Genomic DNA, 25003 nt, shown 5'->3' with positions numbered 1-25003 from the left:
GACAAGCTCAGTTTGGGATGCTATGATTAGAATGTAAGTAGCTGTAAAGAAAATTATTGTAGATTGGTCGGCGCTGTGGTTCATTTTTGTCTTACTGGCTAGCATACTGTAAATATTTTCTTTCTCCTAATACAGATACAAAATCTCCTCTTCTGATGGCATGGTAGCTACCAGAACTAGGAAGGGTCTGAATTTTTTATACTTTGCATTATGGCAGTTTGTGATTGCGATCAGATGAGAAAATAGTCACTACATTGACATGTCCTCAGAGGACAGCATTACCAAAGTGAGAACTTTATGGCATACTCAGGGGACTGAATTAAGACAAAGTTAATTCTGTATGGTCTAGTTCTCCAAAATGCACTGCAGCTCCCCAGCCGTGTAGGAGTGGAGCAATTCAGCAGTCCATACTTCCAGGGCTCCACTGTGCTTTAATGGTTGCTCATTACAGGATCACATGTTCAAGCTGGCCCTGCACAGTTAAATGCATGCTTAAGGTTTGGCTGGAACAGACCCCCAGTTTGTCTCCCCTCAAGGGAGGAGCACTGAGCCTATTTTGGAAGCAGATTGAGATGAGGTCACATTTCCAGTGATGGCTGTAAAGAGAAATCTCAAAAACAATAAGGGCTAAAAGTGTATTTGCCTTAAAGAGCCATAACTGAGATGAAGTAGTCTCCCAGATTGACTGAACTATTAATTGCCTGTGGATCTGGGCCATCTCTAGACTATGCTGCTCTGTTTGGCACTGGGAGGACCAGTTGACCCCTGGGGAAATTTTCAGATTTGGCTGTAGCATGTGACCCAGCATTTTGGGAAATCACAGAATTGTTACAGTTGGAAGGGACCTCTGGAGATCACCTAGTCCAATTCTAGCAAGTTACACAGGAATGTGTCCAGGTGGATTTGGACTGTCTCCAGAGGGAGATTCCATGGCCTCCCTGGGCAGCCTATTCCAGTGTTTGCCACCCTCAATGTAAAGCAGTTCTTCTTCATGTTGAGGTAGAACTTCTTGTGTTTCAGCTTAAGGCCATTTCTCCTTGTCCTGTCACTGGGCACCCCTGAGAAGAGTCTGGCACCATCCTCTTCACACCCACCTTTGAGATCTTTGTATGTATTGATGTGATCCCCTCTCAGTCTCCTCTTCTATAGATCAAACAGGCCAAGGTCCCACAGTTTCTCCTCATAAGAGAGGCTCCAGACCCCTCATCATCTTTGTGGCCCTCCACTGGACCCTCTCCAGTAGCTCCTTGTATTTCTTGTACTGAGAAGCCCAGAACTAGACAGAGCACTCCAGATGTGGCCTCGGGAGGGATCACCTTCCTCAGCCTGCTGGCCACACTCTTCCTGATGCATCCCAGGATACCATTTGCCCTCCTGGCTATAAGGACACACTGACAGTTCATAGTCAGCTTGTCATCCACCAAGACTCCCTGGTCCTTTTCTGCAGAGCTGCTCTCTAGCAGGTCAGCCTCCAGCCTGTGCTCATTCTTGGGGTGATTCCTCCCCAGGTACAGGACCCTACACTTGTTTTTGTTGAACCTCATTAGTTTTCTCCAGCCTGTCAAGACCCTGCTGAATGGCAGCACAGGCTTCAGGTGTATCAGCCCCTTCCTCCCATTTCATATCATCAGCAAACTGTTTTTGGGTGCATTCTGTCCCTTCATCCAGGTCATTGATAAGCAAGTTGAATAAGATTGGACCCAGTATTGATCACTAGGGAACACTGTCTACAGGCCTCCGACTGGATTCTATTCCACTGATCATGACCCTTTGAGCTCTTCCATTCAGCCAGTTCTTGGTCCACCTCACTGTCCATTTATCCAACCCACATTTCCTGAGCTTACCTATGAGGATGTAATGTGAGACACTGTCAAAAGCCTTGCTGGAGTCAAGGCAGATAACACCCACCGTTCTCCCCTCATTGACCCATCCTGCCATGCCATCATGGAAGTCTATCAGATTGGTCAGCATGATTTCCCCTTGGTGAATCCATGCTGACTACTCCTGGTGACCACCTTTTCTTTTACATGCTTGGTGATGACCTCCAGAATTATCTGTTCCATCACCTTTCCTGGGGTGGAGCTGACCAGCCAGTAGCTTCCCAGGTTCTCCTCCTTGTCCTTTTTGAAGATGAGAGTAACATTGGCTTTCGTCCACTCATCGGGTGCCTCTCCTGTTCTCCATGACTTTTCAAAGGTGATAGAGAGTACCTTAGCAGCAACATCTGCCAGCTCCCTAGGCATCTCTGGGTATATCCCATCAGGGCCCATGGATTTATGGCACATAAGTCTGCCTAGCCAATCTCTAACCCAGCCCTCTGTGTCCAAGGGGAAGTCTTCCTTTCTCCAGCCTTCCTCTCTTACCTCCAAGGTCTGGGATTCCCAACCTCAGCATTAAAAACTGACACATTCAGTAATTGGCCAGGCCTTCTCTGTGTCTTCTGTCACCAGGACATTTATCTGATTCAGTAGCAGCCCCACATTTTCCCAAATTTTCGTTTTGCTGGTGATGTACTTGTAGAAACCCTTCTTGCTGTCCTGATATCCCTTGCCTTACTTAATTCCAAATGGACCTTGGCCTTCTTTGTCACATCCCTACATACTCTGACTGTTCCTTTAGTCCTCCCGTGTGGCCTGTTCCTTTTTCTACATCCCAGAATCTCTTTGAGATTTGCTTGAAGCTCCCTGCTTATCCAAAGGGATCTTCTGCCCCCTTTGCTTGATTTTTTGCACATGGTGATACACTGGTCTTGAGCTTGGAAGAAGTGATGCTTGAATATTGACCAGCTCTCTTGGACCCCCTTTCTTCTAGAGCCCTTCCTTTTACATCGTTGTACTCAAATTTGGAGAACTTTGTTCCACTAACATTGCAGGTGGCATAGAGCCAGAGCAGGAGCATGGAGGTAGAGGTTCATGATCCCTTCCTTGCTCAAAATACTGTACTTACAGTGTTGCTTTCCATATCAGAGAATGCTGACTTGTAGCCAGGAGGCCAGACATGCCCAGCTTCTTAGACAGTGAGTCTTCACCTGAGTGAAAAAAAAACAGACTCTCTAAGTTTGCCTGTTCTGGTTGCTTGGGTCTCACTATCTCTTGATTGACAAAGACAGGAGAAAATACAACACTTCTGAAAGAGAAACAGTAAAGGTATGTGTTGACAAACTGGGAAGAGTATTGCAGGCTTTTTGTCTCTTACTTGGATTAAGCCCTACCCCTGAAAAATCTTCCAGTGCTTCCAGATTGGTCCTCTGCACTGGGTGGAAAGTGGTACACTTGGCTTTGGGAGCACAGACTTGGAACAAGTGGAAGTCATCTTACCCACAGGGCTCCTGCTCATCTCAGAGTCATAACTCAGGAGAAAGGGGTTAGCTCCAGACCATTTGACACACTTCAGCAAGACACCATGGAGTTCTGCTAGCCAGCCAGAGGCTTTCCACCTTCACGTGGATCAATGGGGAATAAGAAAGAACAGGGCTTTACGTATTTTTTTTATACCAGTCTTCAATTCCTTCAAGACCCACTGTCTTGTCTTCCTCGGCTGGATACTTTTGAGCAACAGAAGGCATCTCATGACTAACAAATGCACCCAGTTTTTGCACCAAATCTTTCTGAAAGCCAGGTGCTTTCTGGTCCACATTAAGCACGACACTAACAGCAAGATTTTGACAGGGCAGTTTTCACCATGGTGATGGTTCACTTTTTGCTTCCAGGTCCTTACAAAGTATTAGCTGATACCTTAGTGCAATAGCCAAAAGGGGGTTGTGCCCACTGTCAGGTCCTTCTGTACCAAAGGGCATGGTTTGCAGTGCCTTTCTGGGTTCCCTTTGGAGTGAGGGAACATCTGTCTGATCCAGCCCCCAGCAGGCCAGGCATCCTCAGCCTCCTCAACTCACCTGACAGAAGTCTACAGCTGTGATGTCCATGTGTTTCATGGCAGTTTTTTGGTTCCAGGACAAAACATGGTCATCAGTCATCTGGTGAGCATCAAAGGGCCACATCTGCATGGTGGAGCAGAACACTCTCAGGGCATGTGCAGCCCAGCACTGCTGGAGAAAAGGGGTGGCAGGTGTCTTTTCTTCTCTCTTCAGGTTTTGAAGAGTCCTCAAAAATACATAGGTGGCACAGTGGTAGGATAAACATCACAGTACCTGACCCCTTTGGCCCTATGCCAGGCTCCTGTGCTCTTCTGGAATCACAGGTATAAAGCTAGGCTGGCTCTTCCATGCTCTCCAGGATGCCCTGGGGAACAGTCGATGTCACGGACTTGTAGAGCTGACAGTCTATTGCTTTGGAGCACTTACTAATCCACCTCATTTAAAAAAGGATGGCACTGCACGTGGTGGCAGGTTTATCTTACTACAATTCTCCTTTTGAATACAACAAGGATTGACATTATGAAAGCAGAGTTAGCCTGTCTTCTCTCCCAAGTGAAGATAAATGGCATCATAAAAATCAGACACCACGTATCATATATGTTATAAATAACACCTAGTATTGAGGTAATAACTTAATTTTAAAGACACACATACACACAAATCCATACATCTACATCTCTCTCTTCTGTCATATTTCATCATCTTACTAATTAAAAGGAGCCTGCTATACTATTTTTAGCCTGCAGTCTCAGCCTAGCTGTTTAAACCACTGTAGTTTCCCATCTGCTTTAGAAATTATTTAATAATCAGATAGACAGGAGCTTAGTTCTCATAAGCTGAGATGATCCTTCAGGGCCAAGAGTAGAAGGAAAATATATTTTAATGAGTACATTTAGGGGAACTACTGCTGCTTTTTGTCTCACAAAGGAAGCCACCAAGTCTCTGCCTAACTTGCACTGGTAGCCATTTGCATTTAATAAAGGAGGAAACAGGAGGGGGGTCCTTTGTTGCATCTTGAGCTTTATCTCTAAAAGCAGCAATGGGTACTCCAGCAATAACAGTCAGGGATTAAACCTATGGATACCAGTCTCAGCAGGTAACTTAGATAAGTCTGGGCCATGATACCCAAACTTGAATTCAAACTTTCCTAAAATGACTGTATTCCAGGGAAGGAATTTTCCCTGGAAGAAAACGGGTGTTAAAATTTCTGACTCAGTATCCAAGTGGTGACTCAGTGCTGAGACCTCTGGATTTTATCCCCAGCTGGTATTTCTTTAAGAACAAAAGGCACTCCCCACACACGTACCACTTTTGAGGGGATAAGAGGTCTCCATCTTTGTGCTTTAAAGGACAAGATAGTGGCCAGAGTAGTGATCTGTTCTTTAGGCAGAATTTTTACAAATTCTGGCTGAACTGACTGTTGTGGAACACTGTTAAGCATTAGGTTCCTGGACTGGAAAAGGTCTTTACATGAAGAAAGCAAAGAATCTCTTGTGTGTCTCTTACACTGCTGGAGGACAGGGAGAAGAGTCGCGCAACCTGGGAGAAGCAAAAGGTGTTTGCTGTCCAGGGCCCCTTGTGAAACTCAGCCCAAGTGATGGAAGGACCTGTCAGCTCCAGACAAAACCAGCATCAGCCAGAGAGTGCTCCACAGGACTGAGGAAGGCAAAGATGCAAATGCCAGATTTCTGGCTGGATGTTGGAGTCTGTGGGAAACGCTTTTCTTGTGTTTTCCCTGCCTCCTTGAAGCCATAGTGGTCCAGTGCAATGTATACAGAGGTGTGATGTGCACAGGCCTGCTGTGGGTGCCTGCAGTTTGCATGTAATACACTGCAGGCTGTGCTTTATCTTTCATATTGCAGTCTGTAAAGAGTGCAATACTTAACAGGAAAACCAGTGCTCCTGCTAAGTCCTGGAGGAAATGTGATTATGTAGTGAGACTAAAAGACTTGGGATATTTATTTCAAAGTTAGTATACCAGGAGACATCAGATACAGAGGAGAGATGTGTGAAATGTATCAGGGAGTCAGGTATGAAGAAACAGGAAGCTTTTCCAAGTGGTAAATTCAACACAGTGCTGGAAGAAAATAAGGTGAAGGATGAGAGGGTCTGTGTTCGAGCTGTGTGGGAAGCAGACTGTAGGTTAAGGACACAAGAATGAAAGTTTTCAAATGACCCTTCTTCAAATAATCCTGGACATTTTAGATGGAGCATTTTGTACAGCAAGTCAGTGAAAACTGAAGATTGTCTCAGTTCCCAGGCACAGGTTAATAACTGGATCGACAGACTGGCCCAGCTTCACTAACCATAGCAGGCAGAGGTGCCACAGGCAGAAGGAGAAGCTGGGAAGCAGGAGCTGCTTGTGTTAGCAGCACCAGCCTAGTGGTTTTGTATTCTCATCCAGAAGCATTGTAGACCAAGTCCCACATGACATCCTAAATGGCTGTGGAGCCAGTGCTCCACCTCGATTTCTCATGCAAGGATAACTCTTCCAGAAATAAGAATGACTGAAGATCTTGTATTCAATGTATTTATCATGCTCCATGCCCAAGATGCTTTGTGTCTGGAGCCTAAAATACCCTCCTCCTCCTTGCAGTGATGAAAACTGGCATTATCATGGTAGCATTTCCTTTGCTTTAGTTTTCTGGTATCTTTTGGTAATTTCATATTGAACAATTCTTGTCTCAGGATGTAAATGCATCCCAGTTCAGTGCGCAGAGAAATCCACAGTTGCATGTTTCATTTCAGTTCCATATGTATCTGCTCTCTTGCATTATACAGGTATGAAAGCCTTTGTTTCTGCCTTGCCTGGCTGTCCCTTCCTTGATGTTCTCAGCTGTCTCCCAGCTCCATGTTGTCACTTTTGTTCTTCCCTACTGCTGCTTCCCCATCTTCTTGATGCTGAGCTTCACTCCTTGGCCACTGCTACTGCCTCATGCTGGTTTTTATGTCTTCTTGGTTTGCGTACTGTTGGATCAGAGTCCAAGTCAAACTCACTCCTTAATTCTTGAGTATGGTGTCACACATGTGAAATGTGTTGATGGAATCTTATCTTTCTCAGGTGAACTGTGTGATGTTTTGCACAGCTGTGTCACTGTGATGTATTATAAATAGTAACCATGAAAGCAGTGAAGAAGGTGTAAGGCTGGAGAAAGAATTGCTGCCTGATGTCCTCTTTTTAACTGGTTTCTTGATAATCTCATAAAGCTGTCATATATTTACCAGCATTCCCACTTTTTCACTTTCCCAGCTCTACCAGCTTGGGTAAATAGATCACAACATTTGAGGATATGGAAAGTATTCACAACTTGCAATAATGACAAAGGTTTAAGCTGTTATTGGTAGAGAATAGTAGTTGAAAAAGTGGAAGGTATAAAAAGATGATACACTGAGATGCTGGTGAAGTGGCTATCAGAACAGACAGCTAGAAGGGAAGGGATACAGGAATGGATTCCAAAGTTTCTTCGATTTGGCATCAAGAAAATACATCTGGGAAAAGGGTTATTTTTATCTTTGGAAGATATTTTACTTTAAAGGAAAATGTGCTTACTTCACTCCAATCATTACACTGGCTTTTACTGAGAAAAGGAACTTGCATTACTTAGGTGATGGGAAGCATCAGAATGTACCCAAAGCACAAAGGGGATGCAGCCCATGTTTGCAGGGTGCCATGTGATTGTTCCCTTAGTGTGACAGCCAGCCAGTGTCCACAGCTGGGGCTGCAGAGAGCCGGGTGCATGGCCTGCACGCCGCATGCACTGACTCGCCACTGCGGGCGGGAATGCACCGCGTCTGCTCTTGGGATCATCGTGGTACCTTACCTGCTTTGGTAGGGGGTAGGTTGCAGGTGTCACACGTGAGCTGCACAGTCTGCTCTATATACAGGGACTCCTTTAAAGGGTAAGTGTTCATTGTTTCTAGTTGGTAAGTTATCCTTCACTCCTTCCCAAAAGCACTGCTGCGTAGTGCTGCTGGTGCAGGATGGCAGCTTCCTTTTGCCCCTGCAAGGGCAAAGTGGGTGAGTGATCTTTGTGCATACCATTTGTGAAGTGCTTGGGAACCCTTCTGCATGAAAGGCACTATACAGAGTTCAGAATACACCTACTATTAATTTCATTTATTAGAGCCACACACAACCTCTGGAAGATAAAAGCTGGTAACTTCTCACTACAGACAGGTCTAACTGCAGATACTAAACCATGACCATAGCAAGGTGTTTGGGAGAGAGGCTGTGCTTAGCCCCTGCTGTGATTTCAGCCAATTTTTTTTTGATACTCCAGAGAGATTTGATATTTCAGTGGTGCTTCCATTTTCCTCTGTGTGAGATATTTACATATCTGGGTCCCAGTCGTGCTGAAAGCTGTCAAACAGGCTGAGTCCTTTCCACAGAATCACACCCTGCCCAAGAGCCAGACCAGCAACATGCAATTAGGGCATTTCTGAGGTGGCATGAAAAAACAGCCTGTTACATGATTGTGTACTGGCTGCAGTGATCCATCTGCTCCTCTGTCTTCCTGGGTTTTTGTCAAAGGGAGAAACACATCCTGGATTTGCAGTCCATGGACAGCTTCAACTAATGCCAGAATTGGCTCACTCCCAGCTACAAGGAGCCCAGATTGCACCACAACAGAAGAGGATCTTCTGGTGGGATGGTAGAGGAGGACTGCAGCTATTATGAAGCTGTGGTAGGAGTGGGTGAATATGGAGGTCCTGGTTTGTGCCATATGCAGTGGTATACTGGTATTTCTCCAAGCAAAGTGCAATGCCTAATTTAGGAAGTGTAAGAAATCCTCACAGCTTAAAATGGGAATAGATTATACTGGTTTTAATTGGACTGAAGCTCTGAACTGTTCCCATAAGTGATATGAGCTAGAAGAGCAAAAAAGCAGTATCAGATGTGGGAATGTAATCCATGGTGGTCGAGCTTCACTGTGATGGGCAAGAATGGCAAGAAGCTCAGGTAACTTGTCAGCCGAGCCTTAGAAGAGTGGGGCCCGCTCTGCAGGAGTTTGGGGGTAACTTATGAGACTGTGCTGGCAAGAACAGGTGAGAATCCTGCATGCTGGGAGTATCTGGTCCCATCTTACCCTCTACAGCCACTTTGCAGCTCCTGTTTTCAGTCTGTGTCAGTGTGTAATTGGTGGTACTGTCTGCTGTGTGTTAATTTATGTTACTTAAGTTCATAGTTATGTGTCTATGTTTATTTTGTGTTCAACTAAGTAATTTTCCTGTATTGTTTGTTTTTAATTCAGTTTCTTATTTAACTTCATTAATTTATGTTTATCTTATGTTGACAATGTATATTTTAATTTAAAAAAATCTAATAAAAAGAGTATTTTCAAAATGGCACCAAAATAAAGCTTCCCCAAGATCTGCATTGTAATATAACATTGAAAACCAAACAGTGCTGGCAGTGCAAGGGCCATGGCAATCTCTTCAGGAGTAAAATTTGGTTGCAGGATGTTGTCAGCCCACTAAAAGATAGGAGAGTGGAGCAGTCCCTGTGATGATGTGAAAAACTTCAGATTCAAGCCGATAGAAGGAAGATTAGCTCACCTCCAGTGGAGATGCAGACCAGCCCCAGCTGTCTGCAAAGGGGGATGGGGGCAACAGTGCTTCCCAGGAGATGACTTCTCCTGCAGGAAGGTGATCTGGTTGGAGCAAATTGAGCAGCAGACTGGGAAAAGGAGAGTCCCGAGCACAAAGGAGGGGTAAAAAGAAAGAGGTGGGGCCAGCTGTAGCAAACAAAGCTCCAAGCTAATGTGTGGAAATCGTGAAGGTGAGCAGTCAGTGTGAAAGCACTTTGGTCTGTATTGACATGACAAACGGGATCCTGTGCTGCTATCCCTCCTCCCCCCTACTGCTGCAGCCCCAAAGCTCCTTATGGGATAAATCCAGCTGGATGTTCAGGTAAGTTGTTGACAACACGCATGAGAGTTCTGGCTTGTGCATGCTGGGGGTGAGGAATGTCTGCATGCTACATACTGAACTGTGCTGTGCTGGGCAGAGCACATCAACATTGTGTGAAGCCACAGGTAGTGGACAGAACTAAACTTTCCATTTAACATTATTTTTAAAAGATAGTTCCCACTCTTTGCTTCTCTCCCAGCTGTGCAAAGTGCTGGTTTTCGCAGATAAAAGCAAGGAGCAAGATGGAAACTCTGGTGGCTCATACAGGAGGTTTGAAAGGAGTGCTGTCCCTTTTTTGTGTCAAATCCCAGACACTTTTTTTTTCCCTCTTGGCTTCTTCCCTATGTTAAATTGCTGAATTTTGCTTCATTAAAATAATTGCTGATTGCATTTTACACTTTAGCTTAGTAGCTGCTCAGCAAAGGCTCAGCCACTAAAGATGCTAAGCATCTCCTGTTACCTACAGGTTAATCTTTATTTCACTGGGCCTCAGTGAGCCCTGATGGTCCACAAGTCCTCTCCCTGACACATAGCCAAGCAGTAGGATGGCCACATACTTGGAAGTAATATTCTGGGAGACAGTTTCATTACGTTTATTAAGAATTCCCTGATGTTTTCCTTAGGTTACTCCTAATTCAGATTTTACACTGCCTTTAAGAAATGGCTCCTTTCATGGGGTTGTTCAGGAGCAAAAAAAAAAAAAAAAAAGATTCATTCAGCAGCATAGAGAGAACTGGACATTACCAGATGCAGTGAAGCTACATGTCATCCTTGCCTGTAAGCTGTGCAACAGCTCAATTGCTTGCAGGACGTGAGGGAAGAGGAAGCCTTCCTTGCATCCAAGACGACACACAACATATGCCATACAACATATGCCCTACTGCTTGTGCTATGCTGTTTGAGTGACAACAGTCTGGGCTTTTAATTGTCATAAACCTAATTAGTAGTGACAAATATTTTGGGGCTGGAGGACTAGGGATTTCTTTATAGGCTTTAGACCCCATGTAAAAAGTTTACTCCTCACATCCACTCTAATCTTGCCTTAAGTTATTCAGCATATACATGTGACACAGTCAAAGAAGCACTGAAGTGTGCTGAGCTTGAGATGGTACACTTCCAAATCCCTGGCCAGCACAGCTTAGATGAAATTTCTCCTGGAAGTATGGCAGTTGTTGTTGACATTCTCTTTCAGTGGGGAAAGGAGAGGTAGAAATGTAGGGGCAGCCACAGGTTTAATGCTAAACAAAGATGCGTGGAAGGAAGAAACTATTTTGGTTGAACGTTTTTAAATAAACTAGGTGTTGTTTGTGCCAAACTTTCACATCATAATAACCTGAAACATCCTTGCTCTGTCAGAGATAACCCCAAGGGAATTCCATCCATTCCATGTGGTAGATGAGACCCAACATGCCCTCCTGGACCTGAACTTTTTTGGCATGTATTGTACCCAATTAAGAACTATTTCAGCCAGCTCCACCTTCTCAGAGCAGCCTTTCACTTGACTGACTCAGGCACTCACACCATGCCAGTCTCAGGGAAGGGTGGTGGGATCACAAAAAATACAGGGGTCCATCTCACCTCTGCTGTCTTGAGGTGGACACAGGCCACCCTCTCCTGGTTACCCAGACACCTCTTTTCTGGACACTAAGCAATGACACTAAAGCATGCTGTTGCCATCCTGGACTCTTTGGTAATGGACACCCTCTTGGCAAGCAGGGGCAGGTAGGTTTGAATGGACTTTCTTGGGGTCCAAGGGAGAGTGCTGGCTGCCTGGGGAGTGAGCTGCTGCCCCTTTCCAAAGGAACCATCATGTGTGCTGCAATTAGGCTTTTCTCAGCCAGCTGATGCAAACCTTTTGTGTCTCAGGATGGGCTTTGTGCCTTAGAAGCCCTGGAGGGCTAAACCTGAAACAGAGATACCATGGGCCAGCCCCTCAACTGGTGTAAATCAGCAGCACTTCTGTGAAAACAACTGAGTTATGTTGATTTATATCAGCAGATGGATTGCAGATCCAGCTTTTCCACCTGTAATACGTTTTGCTCCCTTCTTGTTCCTTTTAGTAATAGAAAAGAGATGCCAGTTTTCCTAATGAAATGCAGTTTTTTCCTGATCCTCCTTATTTTAATGAGGATGTCTAAGATGGGAGAATCCCAAACCGAACACCTGCATCCCACCCAACTCCAGCCTGCCGATATCTGTATCACTCAGACCCATGCTGCAAGGCTGACACTTGGCCCTGCATTGGGTTGAAACAAAATCCCCTACATCAGTATGCCTCTAGTTGGGGGCTGAACATTACAGCGCTTTTGCTTGTAGTCAAAAATGTCACAGCATTAATCCTTCTATGCAATTTCAGGGATCCTTTTGCCATCTGTCCTAGCACAGAGGTGAACACAACAGCCGAGCAGACAACACTGCTGCTTGCTTCTTGCTGATTTAAAACAGAGCTTCTTGCACCCATCTGTTTGCATGTCCCTGTGTGCGAGGCTGTTCTCTGGCACGGTTATCCTCCCAGACAGACGGGCTTTGCTCTGGGGACTCATCCCAGCCTGCAGGCGGGAAGTTTGCTGCAGTTCCCAGGGTAACGCCTTTCCCATGAGACGGGGGAGCTGCAGATGGAGGCCACTGCCTTTCCCCGCAACGGGAAGCAGTTTCCACTGGGAAACCCGTGAGCGAGTTGTTTTTTGCTCTGCGCAAACCACGGCCATTGGCTCCGTTTCCAACCCACCGCCTTCTCCAGGTCAGCTGTCCCCTCTCCTCAGCCTGGCCCACTACCGGCGTTTCTCCTTCCTGCTTTGAACGCAGGAATGTTGAAATGGGGGCGGGATGTGGAACAGTGTTTGCTCCTCAGCCCTGCTGGAACCTGACGCAGGGAGCTGGCGTAGCCCCAAGCCACCTGCCTGTGAGAAGATAACAAGAGGAGCTGCCTGGCGCAGATTAGTTAGAGTCTGACAGAACAAGGCATTATATAAACCAAGGCTTATTTGTTAATTTTTTTCCTAAGGAAGTACCCAAATATTGGTGGAAACTAACTTTTTTCCCCCTAAATTTAGCCATGTTATTCTTCCAGGGATTAACATCCACATCTTTACCTTCTTCCTATAAATAGGATTCAGGAACTGATAATTCCTTTGCACTCTCTCTGGTATTCCTTAACGGCAACAAAACGACAACCCAAGCGTCACAACAATGCATTTCAAAATAATAATAATCAAAAATTTTATTGATAGTGAAAAAAAAAAACCAAAACAAAGATATATCTCTTAAATGGTGTGTGTGCAGAGCTCTGGGATGGAGCTGGCCATTCCCATGCGGAGCCCTGTGTGTGAGGCACAGAGCAATGGCTGTGGGTCTCTCGTCCCAGACAGGACAATTGGCATGATGGCAGTGTTTCCCACAGCCAACTGCTCGTATACAGAACACGGACAGATCAGGCCATGTGTGCTCATGCAGCTGAACAAATTATTTGGTGAAAGTCACACATCTCAGTAATGAAATGTGGCTTCTGTAGAGAACAGCTACATCCTCCTGGAACAGCCCTACATGGAAAGAGATTCGAAATCAAAGGGAGTTGGGAAGTGTTTCTTTTTTCCTAGAGTGTTAACTTGTTTAAAAATATTTATTTCAAGTAGCCTGCTAATTTTTACATTTCAAATTTTTCTACATTTTGCACATATTTTCACTGTATAATCCATTTTTCTTGCTCTTTTTGTGGCTCTTTCTTTGAAACAGCAATCAGTAAGACTTCCTCTTGCAAAGGAAATCTTGGCTAAATATAGTAATGAAGAGGAGGTTGTTTAAGAGCTGCTAGGTATTCTGCAGCTCTCTGGTATTCCCTGAATGTTTATTTCAAGCAAGACTTTTTTTTCCTTTAAGAAAAATATCATTTTTCAAGAGGAAAGCTCACCAAAGAAACACAGCAACTGGTGCAATACCTGAAACAGTTTTTCACTGTTTTATCAGTAATTGCAAAGCTATCCGTATTCCCTATGGGGATATACCCTGTCTGCAAATGGAGAAGACTAGCTCTAGGTCTCGAAATAGGTCCTGTATGTCCTTTGCTCCTGAAAGCAGGTGCTGCATGGTCTAAGCCAGGGAAGGGGTTCAGATGTGCAGGTGACCTTCCTTCTTCGTAGTCGTTGGTCCTGCCAGTCAGGGGGAAAGCTCACGTGGATGACAGCAGGGCATGAGCAAGGCATGCATTGGTGGCTTGGAGGAGAGCACAGGGAGAGCAGGGAGGCCAAGTAGGAGTGAACAGGCACCAACCCAGGAGGCAAGTGACCAAGGAGTGTGAAAAGGTGAGTGACAGCAGGGCAGGAACAGGCTAAACTGTTTCTGAAATTACTTTTTCCCTATTCCTGTTGCTGATGGATGCTGTGCGGGTGATACTGATTCACAGACTGTGGGAGGGACATCCCAGTTTTCACAGTAGCCTCGGCTGTGCATCCCTCCCCAAGCTGGGGTAGAGCTCTGCACCAGCAGGATAGTACTAGGCAGAATGAGTAGCAGTGAGTGTAGGACAGGGCTTTGCTTTCACCAGTTTCCATGGAACTGGAGAAGGAAACATCTTCACAAAATAGAGTCCCAGGGCACAGCCTTGAGTGATAGCCACTGGATGTCACTAGGCGCAACTCGTCCTTGCCAAACCACTTGCCTGGGGCAAAACTGCAGGTACATTTAATGCTGGGGGCAGGCTCACCCCACATCGCCTGCCTCCCTTGTCAGGAGAGCCTCATGTCCTGCTCTGGGGGAAAGCCCCTGCCCCTCACTCCCAGAGAAACCATCCCGTGACATCACTTACACCTCTGGGTCTCTTCTGTCTGTTTGTCCCTCCCTCCAGGGAAAGTCTCTGGCAAGCAAGCGCCTCACGGGCCTGATGCAGTCCTCCTGACAGCTCCAGCCGACTGCCCCGTGGGAGAGACAGCTGGGACCACTGCCGGGGACGGGGCATTTCAGGGAGAGCAGGTCCCTGCAGGGTAGACAGCCTGAGCAAGTGGAAGCAAACAGCCGCGCGCCAGTGGAGCACCTCTCTTCACAGTTTACAGCAACACTTCTCTGCACAGCTCTGTAAGGACGCTGAGCTCTGTGCAGGTACTTTGTTTCCAACTGAGGTTTGGAGGAGCACATTTCACCATACACTGGAGGTTGACAAGGCGAGGGCTTGCTGTCTCGTTATTTAAGGAAACAGACCCAAACCACAGCTTGGAGAAAGAAGAGCTGAGAGAGATCAGTGTTTTTCCACATCTCTTCCTGGCACAAACGTGACTGTAATAAGATGGCGCTGCAATCTCACTTGTTCCCTTTTGTGTGGCCATCTGGATCCAATAAAATATCTGCTGGAAGCTGCTTCTCCTTCTCACAAAATCCCAAATGCATTTCTCCTGCAGATTCACTGACTTTAACTTTGTTTTTCTTTCCTATGTTTCTTCTCCTTTAAAGCAATGAAAAAACTAAAGGCACTATTTAAGTTCATCACTCATTGTCCTTCCAATAGCATGTAGCATGTCCAGAGATGATGGCCAGATCCTCAGCTGAAGTCAGGAGAGCAGGAGTGGTTTTCATCACCTGAGGATCTTCCCCCTTGAGTCAGACTCTGATCCTGGTGCAAATTCTCTGACGTCGGCGGAATTGTTCTGCATGTGCGCGTAGTGCAAATGTGATCAGACTCCGCCTGATGCTTAAAAAGCCATGTTTGAGATGTGCAATGCGCACACGAGAGCACACACACAAACACACACATGGTACTTTAAAGCGAGTTGGTTTATATTTTATTTACTTTTCTATTTATTTAAGGTTTTTCATACCTAATCAATGATGGATGTTCAAGCTTTTCTCCAAGCAAACCAAACCGGACTTCAGCTCTCCAATCAGAGAGGGCCAAAATCCACTCATGTATCCAGGGAAAGGCAACTCTGATGTGGGCAGGTGTCAAAATTCAGCCTACAGTGAGGAGGGAATTGATGGAGATGGGACCAGCAGAAGCAGGATGTGAATGGGCAGGGTGCTGAGTGCCAGGTGACCCTCCCTAAACAGCAGCACACCCAGCTGTGATATCATGCTCAGACAACTGACCCTGCTGAGAAACATCATTCTGAGAATGAAATGGTACCATTGGAGGAAATGAGCTTCCACTAAAACTCATCTGACCTACAGCCCATGAATGCAACAGCAAAAGATGACCCAGTAGCTTGTTTCAAACTGTTGGGGGTATGGAGGTTAGGATGAGGACAGGATTGAAGTGACTTTAATATAAAATCCACTTATACTAGCTGCAGGTAGGAAAATGGCCTCCATTCATATACAGTACATTATCTATATATGAAAAGAATTTCAAGACTCAGCTGACTTAGTACCACAAAACCTCCTATATTTTGTAAGCAGTTCAGATCTGAAGCATACATGAAACTAGACATTTCTTGGTCTTCTTCACTCATGCCAAGGCAAATTGGCTTTTTGTACAGGTAGTAGAAACTGCTATATAGCTACAAGTCTGCATTCCTACCTAGGCAAAACCATCTAGCTAAGTAGACAGCTGGCTACCAACAACATTCACTTCTGACACAAGTATTATTCTAATATCTAAGGCCTATGTATGCAAAAAAACATGCCAGCATAGTTTCTGTCAGAAAAAGGACCTTCCTCTTTGCCCATGACAGCTCTCATTCTGGTATCTCTTTTCTTTCCTGCAGAAAAGTCCTAATATCAATTATGCCTAAGGTCCATACACCTGCATGAATGTACAGTAGAATACTGAGTATGATGTTTGTTCTTTACACATGCCTATACTCTAAACAACCTGCTGTCTGAGGCCTTCAGACCAAATTCATCCTCCATATACATGACACACAAGTGAGTTCCAGAACTGCATAACCACCATGAATGTCCCGGACATTCATGTGGTCCCTTGCCTCTGAAGAGGACATTTTGTCCCCTCTAAACTGTCACTTAGCTGTCCTTGCAGGACCCATTTGTCCTCTGTTGCCCACCCAGCCGAAGGGTCCCCTTGGGAAATAGCAGGTCTTTGTGTAATAAGCTCACTTGTCCATTCATGCATATGCATATGTGTCCCCTTGGTCATCCCTACGAAAATGCAGAGGTCATCTCTTCTCAGAGCCTTGTCAATGGTGTTTTTATCTCTGTCAAACCCGCCAGTGCCATGCATCACTGGAGCTCTGTAAGCCAACAGCTGCTCGCACTCTGAGCTACTCTGCTGTCAGTGCTGCCCAGCCACAAGGCATTTCCCATGGGAGGTCTGTCTTTTGAACCCTCAAACTGGTCTGCAGAGCATTCCTGAGGAAGATGTACATATGAAACATGAAACTGGTGTGTAGCAAGGAGTAGGGATGGTAAAGCGGTACACGTGGGTCTCTGCTTTGCAGTGAGTTCCTGACACTGGAGAGGTCATCTCCTGGGGGAAGGATGGGGTAACTCCATGGAGGTGTCCTGCGGCATGGGAGCATATGTGGGCAGGACTGGAGGATGCTGGCAGGTAATGGGAAAGGTGGAATTTGGGTTATGGGCTGTGCAGGGAGCAGAAATACCATACTTTAACTTGGGGATGGGCTGCTGCTCTGTGAGCAAAGCACTCTGCTCTGTCTTTTAGCTTTATTCCTGCAGGATGGTCATGTTGGCTTCCACAGTATTTTGCCTGTGGGGAATATTCTGTGTTTGAACAGTTGAGCGCATGGAGGGAATTCTTACAGACATGGAGAGCATGCATATGGGCGTGCATCAGGGGGCCTGGATGCTGAACAGCTTGCCATTTAAATGCACACTCGTGCAAACTAATCTGCTCAGCAATGGCTAGCTAAGCGGACAGAGCTTCATATCCTCTGGAGGGAAGAAAACTCTGCTCTTCATTTCCTGACTAAATATCTCCAAAACAAACATGAGAGTAGACAAGGCCTTCTCCTGGGAATATGTATGAACTGTTCTTCATAAGTCTTTTACTTCACATATGGTGATACTAACATGTAACTAGTTCCACATGAACTGCATCCTTGAATTATTGCTTTTCAATGACGTTGCTTATTCCAAGTGATGCTACTCTTGTACACCCAACAGTATCCCACTGAGCATTGCAAGCAGTAATCTGCTACTTTGTAAGTGTCCACTGTCTTCCAACTACCTCGTCATGCTGAAGATGAGTTAGGAAATCAGCTTTCCACCTCTGTTTATGTTCTAAATGGCATCAATTCAAGGAAAGACAGTCTGGAAAGCTTTTACAATGTCCATGCTGTACAAGCTAGCTACAAAACTTCCCATACTTACAAGGCTATGGCTGTGAAATATGGCTGTGCACTGTTATTTGGATAATAGAGTATCCAGAGTATTCATGGCTATTGTGGCAAAACAGCAGCAGGACAAGCACTAGGAAAGGTTTGACAAGCCAGTGTAGACAGCGTTAGGCTGAAGCAAATGGATTAATGTACTCTCAGTATAACTCAGCACTAACATCCCATAGAGTACTGTAATAAAATGGTAGCAGGGCAGCCATAAAAAGTGGCAGTAAGCTGACATAATAATACCAGAATAAATGTAGCAATAAGGTAACACAGGCCGCTGCAGTAAAGTAGCATTTTGATAATGCAGCAATAAGACACAACAGGATGCTGCAGTAAATTAGTTTGGGGAATAAGGCAGTAATAACAGCGTGTGTGGACAAACAGTGGTACGTTTGTACCAGGTACTGCAACAATAAAGATAACACAAGGTGTCCTAGTAATAAGTTACTACAGTAACAACACCATGATGCACTGTAAAGTTATATCAGGATGCTTCCATGCTGCAGTCAAATCCTACAAGAGGTGGTAGTGAGACAATGAAGACAAAATATACCCCATTTCAGACTGCAGAACTTGAATCAGTTTTCTGCACCATAACCCAAATTCTGGAATAATCTCAGCAATACCAATCCTCTCATTCCCACTTTCAAGGAAGCTGAGGCAAGACTGTTCCCCCATCCAGACTATTATTGTGGTCTAAAAATACAAAACTGACTCATTGTCTCTTCAGCCAACTTGTCACAGACTGTGGTGAAGTTCTTTGTTTAGTCCTACTCAGGTGAAACCCTGGTTTTGGTAAGTTTTTTGCCTTTGAAAGGATTTGGCTCTCTCATCTTCTGGCATGGGTGATGCTTTTAGCCTAAAATTATTTCTGGTTTGGGTGGGAGAAGGGGAACCCAGGTACAGAACATCTGACTGTACCAGTCTGTTTCCTAAAATGCACAAATAAATGGAGCATCCTGGAAAAGTCAAAGCAACAAGGACCAAATCTCTTCTGTCTGTCATGCAGTCATGCACACAAGAATAATCCTCCTGGAATCAGTGCAAGCCCTGGATGCATCCATGGGCAGGCCTTGGCCTAACCCTGTTCTCAGTGTCTCCAGCAGAGTGACAGAAGCAGTGTGTCTCTCCTTTCCTGCTTTTCTGGGTTTTTTTTGGTTATTTTTTTTTTTTAATCTAACCTCACCCTCTGTATAAAATGGCCTTAGAAAAAAATTTGTTTGCCATAACACAATATGCAACACGATGGGCAAGGAATAGGTCTGTCCAAGGAATTTGCTGTCTTTGTACTCTTCAGTAGAGAGGTAAAGCACTCTGAAAAATAACCACTGTTATACTTGATAATCATCAGGCATAAGGGTTTAGTCAGAGCATCTACATCAACAAGAAGACTTGAGTGGAGTGTGTGTGCTAGCCTGGGAAAAGGATGTAGACACTGCAGAGTCTTGACTAGCAAGAGTAGCTCACAGCTTCACAAGTCCCAATGGATACAAATTTTCTGCCACGTCTTTCTGACCCTTTGCACAACGACTTTGCTTTCCCTTTATGTGGTTTCCTCTGTCTCTAGCTGACTGCTCAGTTCAAGTTTGGAGCAGTGCTCTGATACACCTTGGCTTGGCTCTTGCCTTAAACTCCTTGGCTTGCTTTTATTGTGGTTTAATGATTAAGCAGGATTATTAAAGTAGAGCTCACAGTAGGGTAAGATAGGCTAGGTTATCATGATTACATCGATTAAGCTGTGAGCAATTTTGCAGCTTCCCAGCACTGTTTATAACCTGAGACGGAGAGCAAGCGACGTGGCTGCTCAGCAGAACAGTGAGCTGGTGAACAATACTATCTTCATGCCCACACGTACTTTGAACTTACTGCTGAGGAGAAATGCTTTGTAGTGAGAAAAGTAATCTCACGGCAGGGGAGAGTCAGACCCGATCAACTTTTTCATGTGATACAGATTTTGCTTTGCCAGCCCCTAACATCTGCAAAGCTTGCAGCTAAAAGCCAGCAACCTCCTAATCCTGCTGCTAAGCTTTGGAAACAAGCTTTTCAAAGGCTGTCTTTACACAGCAATGTTATTACTTGAAGCCTTTTAATGTGAATTTATGGCTATTGCCACAAGTGTCGGTGTAGTTGCCCTCTGTATTTGCAATAGGAAATAGTGGATTCACCCCACACAGAGGGTGGATGTTAGTGGGCAGAATTTAGGGATTTACCAGTGCATTCCTGTCTGGGGGACCCAGAAGACATGCTGAAACATCTCATCTGGCAGAGGACAGCTCGCTTGTGGGCAATGGAATTGTTCCTTGGATATTGCTTTCTGTCAGCAGAAATGCTAAACTGAGCTTCTCCCTCTCATCTTTGGGGTCTTAAACCATGCCATCCTTATATAAATAGTAGGTGACAGCTAGCCCTGAGCAGCACCTTCTGTGGGTAGACTAGGAAGTGGAGTAGTGTGGACTGGGATTTCAGGAGGATTATTTCCTTTTGGATCCTCAACAGTATTTCTCATGTCCATCCATGTGCAGGTTATTCCCACAAGTTGCACAGCTTCACAGCCCAGAACTATGGGTGTCTGGTTCTTGCCATGGTTCTGCATGAACCTCATGCCACGTGGTTTAAGCCACAGCAGATAAAAAAAAAAAAATCAAATGATGCTTTATACAATGCATCATTTCTCCTAAAAGATTCTGGGATTCTGAAATTGCTCTCTGGGGGTCATTTGGGGCCAAAGGAGGCACAGTGGGATTCTCCTCTACAAGGGAAAAATTCTGAAGGGCCTCCTGCCCCTGTGGTGTGACTTGGAGGCAACCAGAGCTGCTTCTCCACAAGGCCACATCCCATTGCCAGCAGCGGGCAAGACGCAGGGAGGGTGGAGGGGGGCCGGGAGCAGTGGCGGTGGGTGGAGGGGCGCTCCAGAGGGCAGGTCAGGTGGGCTCTGTGGGTCTGTGCTGCATGTGGGGACACGGGCACCATCCTGCAGTGACCCCGGACTGGAGGGGCAGCGGGGCCGGGGCTGGACGGCGCTGCCGTCGAGTGTATCTGGGCTCGCACAGGCACGGAGCCGCTCAGGAGCTGGGCCCGGGCCGCCCGCGGGCAGGGCCCGCAGCCAGCTGGCCGGGCCGGGCCGCAGCTGCGGCGCTGCGGGAGCGGGGCCCGGCTGCCTCTTCCCCGGGCCTTAACCCTTCCCGTGGAACCTCATCGTATCCAGCCGCATAGACAGTGTCCAGCCGCAGCGAACACCAAAAACAAAGGCTGCGCGCCGAGCTTGGAAGCTCTGTCCCATGCCGGGGGCTGCAAAAAGCACCTGGTTCCCTGCAGCACACGTCCGTGCTGCTCAGTGACCCTCATCCCGCACCCTCTGGCACCAGCACCCGAGGCATGGCTCTGCTCCTCCCAAATTAGCCGGAAAGCCGCGCATCAGCAAGCTGGGCGCACTGCTTCACAGGAGAACAAGAGCTGTGGCTCTATGGTTTGGAAGGTCCCAGAGCTGAGCAGTGTTTGCAACCCAAGCTCTCCTCACCAGCAAAGCCAGGCCATGCCCACCTGCAGAGCCTGGAGGTGTGACTGCCAGCGACCCTCCTCGAGGTCTGTGCTGCTTCCCAGATCTGCCCGTGACCCCTCCACGGGAGCTCAGAGCTGCTGGGCTTACATCCTTTGGAGCATCTCTGTTTTCTGTGTGCCACTTGTCTTTGCAGGATGTGTAACATTTGCTGGTTTTGCAGCAAGGGACCAGTACAGGCCATGGAAATCATCACCTTCCTCAACTAGACCCTGTGCTTAGTGCACACAGAGTCCATCGTTAATATCTTGGGAATCAGACTCAGAAAGTTGCAATGTGCAGTCCCTTGTCTTGCTTGACAGGCTTATTTGCTTTGTGTGTTTGCCTTCAAGCCATCCTGCAGCTCTGCTCATCAGAGCAACAGCGCTCCTCCACTCATCATGCTGCCAGCACACCACATCACCATTGCCCTGGATCTTCCCCACATCCCCTTGCTTCAGCATCTGCAGTTCTCAGCTGCCTTTCCTTAACTCTTGTTTTCCCTGATGCCCTCTTAGAGAGGCTGGTCTGTACAAATCATGAAGGGATTGTCAAACTAATATTTTCCTATGAAAGCTGGCAGAAGAATCAGTCTCTTCACTAAAAGAAACACTCCTCAAGGGCTGCAATGTGCAAGGCTACTGATGCACTTTTGCATCAGTACTTTTGCATCAGATACACACCCCTCACCCCACTTTTTCAATAAAAGTGCATCCTGAGCTCAGGCAGTGGCAGCACCTTGGCAAAAGCAAGTTTCTAGCATTTGCCTGCATACTGTGTTCAAGACTGCTTGGCTGAGCTATCACCTCTGGGACAGCTGGAATCTCTGACACCATTTTCTTTATGTTTGTCTGTCAGTGAAGCTGCATATTTATTTATACATATGGTAGCAGGGAAGGCTGCAAAACTGTCCCTCAGCTGATGCCTGATACCATATGTTAGATCCTCCATGCCAGGACACAGACAGATCTGGGGCATGGTCTGGAAGAATCAAGCTAACTAGAGCTTTCCACAGTCTTAAGAAAGTTTGTCTTGCCGGTATCCTCAGCCAGCCCTGTACATACACTCTCATATCCAACACATGGGGAAAAAAATGTCTTTTTGTGCTTAGTATGATGGATCATCCACTGGGGGCTACTTGCAAGCCCTATCTTGTAGCTAAACTCCTGAGCTTCTGCCTGTCATGCATTTTGGATAGGTAGCACCCTACCCAAAAATGCCTGTCCTTCTGTGATAACCTGCTTCTGGACATGGAGATGCTCTGCCCTGATGCTGAACTCCTCAGCTGTACCCTGCCTTCCCCTGTGCAAAACTGCCCTCACAGCCAGAGCTGAGCAGAGCTTAGCTGCCTTCTGCCATCCTTTAATTAGACAACTGTCAGAGCTTTATGAAAAGCAGCACAGCAAACCACAGACTTCTAAAATGTGGAAGCAGTGTCGAGAGCAGTGCTAGAGCTATCTGCATCGAATAGGAAATTAAATTGGTAGTGTGGGTTTTCTCCTTCTCACCTGGGGTATTATTGACCTGATGAATATGGTGGCGATCCTGCGTCACTCTAGCTGTGGTTTGGGGGTGACCTTTCTTCTCATCTGCCAAAGCTTTGAGGTCTCTAATGGGTCACAGGGAAGATGTGCGTGGCTGCAGGTGGAGGGACCTGGATCAGCATCCTTCCCTTGGCTCCCTGCCTGACTGTCAGGGCATCACTGGATCCCACTCTCATGGGACTTGGCCTTCCCTGCCTGACTTTCTCTTTTGACCCAGCAAGCAGCTCCCAGAAAACAGTAAAGTTACTGTATTAAGGTGATCCTGCCTTCACTGTCTCTTTGTTTCTGGGGAGTCTTAAGCAAATCAGGTTGCAGAGTATACACAGAACACCACAGTCTCTATGTTAAATGAAAGGACAGTCCAAATGGAGAGAGAGGGCAAGAGAGAAAGCTCTATGTTTGCATTCATCTCTGACATGATGGATTCCCCCTTCCTGGAAGCAGCCTTGGCATAAATAAAGCCAGGAAAGGCTTTTATGCAAGAACTCCCTTCACTACCAATAGTCCTGGAGTCATAGATAATAAAAGACCTGGCAGCTCATCTTCCACTGCTCCCTTTAATCAGCAGGATTTTCCCTACTGAATATTCACTGAGGTTGCTTTATCTAGCACACCTCTGAAACCTCAGTGGATGGGACCTTAGCAGATGCCCTCAGGAACACATTTTTCTATACTCTAAACATTTACTGCAAGGAAAAAAAAAGTCTGAAATACAACATAAAATGTCATCTCTGAGTAAGTTTAAAAACAGGGAGAGCCATCTGTAGGCCACAAATAGCAAAGGTGTTTAGCACAATAGATTTTTTTTTTTTCCCGGAGTATTTCCCTTAATGTATTTTTTGCATAGTCTTGAGCTTATTGCAGTTCATATCAACATCCATTCCTCATCATGAAAAGTGTGGATATTTGTGGACTGTCATGTCTCTTTTCAGCTTTATCCCCACCTCACACTGTAATGGCTGAGGCTTTCTCATATGCCAGTTTCTCAAAGACTGCTATCGATTTTGCTGCCTTTGTCTTTCTTTAAAAGATCACTCAGGAAAAACATAGTGATGTGAAGACAGAAGGGCTGTGCTTGTCTGTACGGCGCCATTACCCAGTCATTTGCATAAGTGAGGTATCGTCCTGGCATTGTGCTCTTCATGGAAAACTACATGCATGTGTCACACATGTTGTGGTGTAACATATTTGTTAAATCTATTTATTCCACATCTTTGACCACTTTACCTACCTTCATCCCACACTGCCATCTGTTCTGTGGCTACCACCCCCCATCCACTCTCCTGAGTACCTGTGGAGGGCTGCCAGGAAAATGGTTCCTCCTTTTCTTGCCAAATTCGGAATTTCAGTTGCAAATTCACCCTAGCAAGAGTGCCAAGGGGAGACAGAGTCAATGCCAAATCCACTGTAGCTTTCCTGTTGGGCACATTTTCAATTCTGTCACAGTAGCTGAAAAGGGGAGCTGACTCCCATCAGAAAGGGGTCATGCCCAACACTGCAAGAGGAGTCAGCAGTTGTGCCCAGTCCAGGAAGGGCAGGTCATCAAAGGCTTTAAAACTGTAAAATCTGTAGCATCTGAAAAGAATCCTATTATTGACATCCATGACATTCTCAAAACCCTGCATATTTGTCTTCACAGAAACAAGTGCACCTGGCTGCAGAGTGAAGGTCTTTTTGAAAACAGTTCCAATAAAACATGTTAAAGCCATCTACATAACTCCTGGAATCGTTTTTCCACAGAAAGGTCTTGTGTAATTTCCACAGAGAATTTTTGTTTGCATGTAATACAACCATTCTGCAGTCATGTTAGGAGAAAGCTTTATGTGACACTGCTATGTAAAGTATTAACCATCAT

At 45.9% G+C, this 25003-nt stretch overlaps 1 protein-coding gene across 5 annotated transcripts in view; it reads left to right on the top strand.

Annotated features, from left to right (window-relative positions):
* The window catches only part of RGS6 (regulator of G protein signaling 6), a gene marked incomplete at its 3' end in the record, with an annotated part of 252176 nt that extends 237501 nt beyond the window's left edge, over positions 1-14675 (top strand). For all 5 annotated transcript variants that reach the window (XM_082283290.1, XM_082283289.1, XM_082283288.1 and 2 more), the window contains one exon: positions 14625-14675. In XM_082283290.1, coding sequence (XP_082139416.1) covers positions 14625-14675 — 51 coding nt within the window. The remainder of the gene's footprint in view (positions 1-14624) is intronic.
* Between the last annotated feature and the right edge of the window lie 10328 nt (positions 14676-25003).

Source organism: Coloeus monedula, assembly GCF_965178545.1.
Source record: "Coloeus monedula genome assembly, chromosome: 6".
NCBI classification, from domain to species: domain Eukaryota; kingdom Metazoa; phylum Chordata; class Aves; order Passeriformes; family Corvidae; genus Coloeus; species Coloeus monedula.
Note: the sequence above shows the minus strand (reverse complement) of the source record. Positions and strands in the feature narration are given on the sequence as shown.